Source organism: Arachis duranensis, chromosome 4, assembly GCF_000817695.3.
Source record: "Arachis duranensis cultivar V14167 chromosome 4, aradu.V14167.gnm2.J7QH, whole genome shotgun sequence".
NCBI classification, from domain to species: domain Eukaryota; kingdom Viridiplantae; phylum Streptophyta; class Magnoliopsida; order Fabales; family Fabaceae; genus Arachis; species Arachis duranensis.
This window is the reverse complement of record NC_029775.3, coordinates 96,978,865-96,986,123: the sequence shown is the minus strand read 5'-3', so window position 1 is coordinate 96,986,123 and position 7,259 is coordinate 96,978,865. Positions and strand designations below refer to the sequence as shown.

General features: G+C 41.6%; 1 protein-coding gene across 1 annotated transcript; it reads right to left on the bottom strand.

Annotated features, from left to right (window-relative positions):
• Positions 1-2,112: 2,112 nt before the first annotated feature.
• LOC107485061 (uncharacterized) lies at positions 2,113-3,342 on the bottom strand. The gene has a single exon (XM_052260613.1). It carries the CDS (start codon positions 3,340-3,342, stop codon positions 2,113-2,115), a length of 1,230 nt encoding a protein of 409 aa, XP_052116573.1.
• Between the last annotated feature and the right edge of the window lie 3,917 nt (positions 3,343-7,259).

The following is a 7,259-nucleotide window of genomic DNA, read 5'->3' as shown; positions in this document are numbered from 1 at the left end:
CTTCCATTCTTTTTGTTGCAAAAGTGTGAACCTTGGTCACTTACTATTGCTCTCGATGACCCAAAGCGACAAATTATATTATTCCTCACAAAAGAGAGAACTAGATTAGCATCGTTCGTCCGGGTGGGTATTGCTTCCACCCATTTGGACACATAATCGACGGCTAGTAGAATATAGAGAAAACCATTAGAGTTTGGGAATGGCCCCATGAAATCGATACCCCATACATTAAAGATTTCACAAAAAGCATGTTTTGTTGGGGGATTTCATCCTTCTTAGAGATATTACCAAATCTAAGGCATTGAGAACAAGATTTGCAATAAAGAGAAGAGTATTTAAGAAGAGTTGGCAACTAAAATCCACAATCAAGGACCTTTCTTGCCGTCCTTTGAGGTCCATAATGTCCACCTCCCTCGGAGGAATGGCAAGCGTCCAAGATTGCTTGGAATTTGGTTTGGGGAATGCACCTTCGAACTACTTGGTCCGCTCCACATCTCCAAAGATAGGGATCATCCCATACATAATATTTGGATTCGCTTTTTAGCTTATCCTTTTGATGTTTGGAGAGGTTAGGAGGAAAGGTGCGTGAAACCAAGTAGTTTGCCATTGGAGCATACCAAGGAATAACTTCCGAGATTGAATGCATGCCTTCTAGGGGAAAAGAATCATTGATAGGAGCGGTATCATCGTTGGTGTGTTCAAGGCGACTTAAGTGGTCCGCCACTAAGTTTTGCAAACCACTCCTATCTTTGATTTCCAAATCAAATTCTTGCAAATTAATCTCGGTTTGGATTCCTTTTTAGCCAACAAATATTTTAACGCCGCATGATCCGAGTACACTACTACCTTAGAACCAAGAAGATAGGCTCGGAATTTATCCAAGGCAAAAACAATAGCCAAGAGTTCTTTCTCGGTAGTAGTGTAATTGGATTGGGCCCCATCTAGTATTTTTTATGCATAGGCTATGACATATGGATTCTTACTCTTGCGTTGTGCTAACGCGGCTCCCACCGCATGGTTTGAAGCATCGCACATTATTTCAAATGGCCGACTCCAATCCGGCCCTCTTACGATAGGAGCTTGTGTCAATGCCACTTTAAGCTTGTCGTAAGCTTCCATGCACTCCTTGCTTATATCAAACTTAATGTCCTTTTGCAATAGTCAAGAGAGGGGCAATGCTACCTTACTAAAGTCCTTGATAAATTTTCGATAAAATCCTACATGTCCAAGGAACGAACGGACTTCCCTCTCGGAGGAGGGGTAAAGAAAGCTAGATATAACATTGATTTTTGCCGGATCTACGAAAATACCTTCTTTGGAAACAATATGTCCTAAAACAATGCCTTGCCTAACCATGAAATGGCACTTTTCAAAATTTAAGACAAGGTTTAATTTAGTGCATCTTTCCAAAACTTTTTCAAGATTATCCAAGCAATGATCAAAAGAATCACCATACACGCTGAAATGATCCATGAAAACTTCCATGCATTGCTCTAGAAAATCCGTAAATATGCTCATCATGCACCTTTGGAAAGTTGCCGGTGTGTTGTATAAGCCGAATGGCATACGCTTATAGGCATATGTTCCAAAAGGGCAAGTAAATGTTGTTTTTTCTTGGTCTTCTAGAGCAATGTGTATTTGGAAGTACCCCGAATAACCATCTAGAAAACAATAATGAGATTTACCGGCTAATCAATCAAGCATTTGGTCGATAAACGGTAGTGGGAAATGATCTTTTCTAGTGGCGGCATTCAACCTTCGGTAGTCTATGCACACCCTCCAAGAGTTTTGCACCCTTGTTGCTATAAGTTCTCCGCTCTCATTCTTGATTGTGGTCACCCCGGATTTCTTTGGCACCACTTGGACCGGGCTCACCCATTCACTATCCGAAATGGGGTAGATGATGTCCGCTTCTAGTAGTCGGGTGACCTCTTTTTTCACAACCTCTAGAATGGTGGGATTGAGTTGCTTTTGAGGTTGTCGAACGGGTCTAGCTCCTTCTTCAAGGAATATTCGGTGCTCGCATACTTGGGGGCTTATTCCCACTAGATCCGCTAAGCTCCACCCTATGGCCCTTTTGTTCTTCCTCAAGATACATAGCAACTTTTCTTCTTATTGAGGATTTAGTTCCTTTGCAATAATCACAGGGAACTTGTGGGCTTCATCAAGATATGAGTACTTTAGGTGGGGTGGTAGTGGCTTTAATTCTACCTTTTTATCTTGACTTGAAATTTGAACTTCCAGATGATCCGGATGGGGTAATGCGTTCGCTTCACTTGGATTTTCACTTATGTCTTCAATCATATGCTTCTCATCTAACTTTTCAAGATGCACTTCGGCCACAATGTTGTCAATTGGGTCACACCAGAATAGAAAATGATTCTTCGGTGGGTGTTTCATTGCTTCTTCTAGGCTAAAACTCACGACTCTCCCATCTATTTCAAACAAATAGGTTCCGAAGTAGGCATCTAACTTGAATCTAGAGGTCCTCAAAAATGGTCTCCCAAGTAGAATAGACGATGCCCTCTCGGACTCGCTTGATGGCATCTCAAGAACATAGAAATAAATTGGAAACACCAACCCTTTTATATTCACCAACACATCTTCCGCAACACCCGTCATGTTTATTATGCTCTTGTCCACCAAAATAAATCTTGCCGTCGACCTCTTCAATGGTGGTAGCTTCAATATTCGGTAGACGGAAAGAGGCATGATGCTAAGACACACACCGAGATCACACATACAATCTAGAAATTGAACCCCATCCACGGTGCAAGTGACTATGCATGGGCCCGGATCATCACACTTCTCGGGTAATGCTCCCATTAGAGCGAAAATAGAACTCCCCAATGGAATAGTCTCTAACTCAAGAATTCTATCCTTATTTATGCATAAATCCTTAAGGAATTTTGCATATTTAGGTACTTGATGGATAACATCAAAGAGGGGGATGGTTACCTCAACTTTCTTGAACATCTCTACCATTTTGGGGTCAAGTTCCATACGATTCCTAGCTTTCTTTGCAAGTGTAAGAAATGGGATTGGTTGAGCAATTTCTTCTTCCATGGCTCCTTTATTCTTGGGGACCTCACTTGTTGGTTGAGTCTCTTCATCCTCAACTATGACTTGTGCTTCTTCCTCCTCTTCTATTTCTTCTATCTCGATTCCTTCTTCCTCTTGAGTGATTTTGATCGGACTTGGGTCCTTTACCTTCTTCTCTTTCAATTGAGTCCCAGATCTCAAGGTAATGGCATTAATGCCACCTTTGGGATTGGGTTGAGGTTGAGTGGGAATGGCACTAAAATTTGAGACTTGAGGAGCGGGAGTGGATGGTGGGTCCATGCGTGCAAGAAGCGCTTGTAGTGTAGATGTGAGACCGGTAAGGCTGGAAGCAAGTGTGGTTTGAAGCTCTTTTTGGCCTTGGAGAATGGTCCGGAGTGTATCATCTTGATTGGGAGAAGTGGAAGGGTATGTGATTTGGGGGGCTTGTGATTGATTGGGTAGGGGTGGTGGTCGTTGATGTGGTGGTTGATAGGTTTGGTAATTTCTTCCTTGGTTTTGTTGGGTGTATGATTGGCTTTGGGAGTATGGTCGGTTTTGTGAGTTGTTGTTGTTCCATCTTTGATTGCCTCCATTGTTGTTGTTGTCCCTACTTCCTTATTGGTGATTGTCCCTCCAATTTTGATTATAGTTGCCACCCCCTTGATTGTAGCTTCCTCCTTGTTGGGGATACCCTTGATTGAAATTGTCGCCTTGTTGGTAGTACCCATGATTTGGGCGGTCATAAAAGTTGTGGGTAGCCACCACGGTGTTATCTTCTTGAAGACTTGGGCACTCGTCCGTGTAGTAGGAATAGCAAGAACAAATGTCACACACTTTTTGGGGGACCAATTGTTGACTATATTGTTGGGGGGTGGTGGAGGTTGTTGTTGATAAGGTTGTTGTTGATGAGGTTGTTGTTGACCCAATTAGAGTTGCTTTAGGATGTTTGTCATTTCGCCCAAGGATTTGGCAAGAGTGGTGGTCTCGCTACTAGAGGATATTTCATTCACGATTTTTGGGCGGTTGACTCTCCGTCTAGCATGTTGGTTGGACTCGGCCAAGTCGCCAATGAGTTGCCATACTTCCTCCGCCGTCTTGTATTTAGATAAAGAACCATTGCTAGAGGAATCCAAAAGAGTCCTATCTTGTTCTCGCATCCCTTGGCATATGTAGCCGAGCAACACTTGAGTGTCAATCATGTGGTTGGGGCATGCGTCAAGAAGTTTGCGGAATCGCTCCCAATACTCGCATAGGGGTTTCGTTTCGCCTTGTACAATGCATGAGATCTCCTTCCTTAACTTGTCCATCCTTTTTGGGGGCAAGAATTTTTCTAGGAACCCTCTTCTAAGCAAGTCCCAATCGAAAATAACATCACTAGGTAGAGTGTAGAACCATTCTTTAGCTTTATCTTCAAGAGAGAATGGGAAGGCAAACAACCATATAGCAACCTCATCGGATCCTTCCCGTCTAGTTGTTGAGCATATACTATGAAAATCTTTGAGATGTCGAATAGGATCTTGTGCGAGAAGTCCATGGAACTTAGGTAGGAGGTGAATAAAAGCAGTCATGAGTTCAAAATTCGCGTTCAAGTTGGGATGAAGCACATGAACGGGTTGAAGAACATAATCCGGTGCACCCGCTTCCTTGAGAGTAACTCTCCTCGGAGCAGCCATGGTGTTGGTACCTAGATCAAAAGAAAAATTCTTAGTATTATTAACGGAGGGATAGTTAGTGCCTTCTTTGAATGACGGTTCGAAATTCACTTCGAGTAAGGTTGGTGAATTGGTAGAAACTTTTTCATCTTCCCCAAAGGTTAACCACCTCCGAGCTTGCCTAATGTGAAGCAAAGTCCATTCAATTTCAGGATCAAATGGAGCTAAGCTCGGATTCGGTTGTGAACGCATCATGCAACGAAGGGAGTGTAAAGCTCATGGTAATAAGTGGAATTAGTCAATCAAACAAAGAAGTGATCAGGAGAAAATACAAGTATGTACATATACACATATTTACACTAAGCAATAACATGGCACACATATGCAGTTCCTCGGCAACGGTGCCATTTTGATAAACAAAATTTGTATGTCGATATAGAATCTAATAGTGAATACAATCGTGATTATAGTCTAATCGACACTCAAATTTCGCATCAAATATTTCTACAATCTACAATCGAGAGTATTAATCTCCCGAGTTGTTCTCCCTTGGAATTGCTAGAGAATGCATGTTATTGATTAGGAAGCTTTTGTTGTGATTTTTGAAGATCGGTGTACTAATTCAAGCTAGCAAAAGTAGATGACAAACACAATCAATATTAAAGGTCTTGGCCTAGGGTTAACATTGGAAATTCTATCACTATAGTTTCCTTCAATGATGATAACAATTATGTCTTGCTTCACTTAGTTGACCTCTAATTATAGAGGAGATTCAAATGAAAGTAATTATCTTGAGTCACAATTCCTAGCTTCACCCTAAGGGAGTCTAGCTTTAGCTCATTCCAAACCAATTAGCAATTCTTAATCCTCACTCAACAATAGACATCCACTATTCAAGTTTTTCTAATGGTTCAAACCCTAATCCAAGGGAAGGACTTTTACTCCATAACTAATGTTGGCATTTTATCAAACATTTGGAGAGCATTCATAAGAAGCATTATGAAATTGAAATGGAGAATTGAATTCAAGAGATCTAAATCACATAATCATCAACAATTGAACAATTACAAGTAATGGATATGAAAGTACCTCAATTCACTAGTTCCAAATCTAAGTAACAAAGTCAAAGCTAGATCCAAAGTGAGAGGATAAAAGAACACAAATTGAGAAATTGAGAATAGGAGAAGAGTAGATCTACTAATTGCATCAAAATAAAAGTGTATTACAATGGATCTCACCAAGAAAATCAAAGGAGAATTGCAATGGAGAATGAAATTCTAGAGAGAGGTTGAAGGTTGTCTCTATATCCAAAAATGTAACCATCTCTAAGAAAAAATATCTAAAAGTGTCCAAAATGAATGAATCCCCTAAAACCCTCTATCCTTGGCCTTCTTAAGCTTTTTCCCGCCAAAACTCTTCCCCAAAATAGGGTTCTTAACTGCCTCCACGCGCTGGTCACGTGCCTCTTAAAAAATCACGTGTGGCAATCGGCGCGTACGCGTCCTTGGGGAAATTGCAATCCGCGTGTGATGGTGTTTTTGTGGAAAAATGAATTTCCAACACACAAATCCAGCCGACAAGTGTACCGGGTCGCATCAAGTAATAATAACTCACAAGAGTGAGGTCGATCCCACAGGGATTGATGGATCAAGCAACTTTAGTGGGTGATTAGTTTAGTCAAGTGGTGGACGAAATTGTGATCACTATTCTTTGATTTGCATTTATTGTAGAATTGTGGAACTTAGGATTTTTGGCACGAGTGAACACAACTCCGTTCAACTAACCAGCAAGTGTACTGGGTCGTCCAAGTAATAAACCTTACGTGAGTAAGGGTCGAATCCACAGAGATTGTTGGTATGAAGCAAGCTATGGTCACCTTGTAAATCTCAGTTAGGGAGATTAAAGGGTAATTGTGATTATTGAAATAAATAATAAAAAGGAATAATAAAAGGGATAGAATACTTATGCAGATTCATTGGTAGGAATTTCAGATAAGCGGATGGAGATGCTGTAGAGCTCAAGGACGCCTGCTCTCCTACTGCTTCTACTCAATCCTTCTTACTCCTTTCCATGGCAAGCTTTGTATAGGGGTTCACCATCAACTGTGGCTACTTTCTTCCTCTCGGGGAAATATCCTATGCGGCTGTCACTCGCACAGCTAACCAGTCTGGAGGCATCACCCATGGTTGATGGCTACATCCCATCCTCGCAGTGAAAGTTAATGCTCACGCACTCTGTCACAGTACGGCTAATCACCGGTTGGTTCCCTCCCCTACTGGAATAGAATCCCTCTTTTGCGTCTGTCACTAACGCCCAGCAGGTTACAAGTTTGAAGCACGCCACAGTCATTCATTACCGGAATCCTACTCGGAATACCACAGACAAGGTTAGACTTTTCGGATTCCCAGGATCCTACTCGGAATACCACAGACAAGGTGAGACTTTCCGGATCCTCATAAATTCCGCCATCTATCTAGCTTATACCACAAAGATTCTGTTGGGGAATCTAAGAGATACGCATTCAAGCTCTGTTTCATGTAGAACGGAAGTGGTTGTCAATCACGC

What these genes read in the sequence shown, in the direction of transcription:
- LOC107485061 (XM_052260613.1), bottom strand. Translation starts at nt 3,342, where the DNA reads ATGGACCCACCATCCACTCCCGCTCCTCAAGTCTCAAATTTTAGTGCC.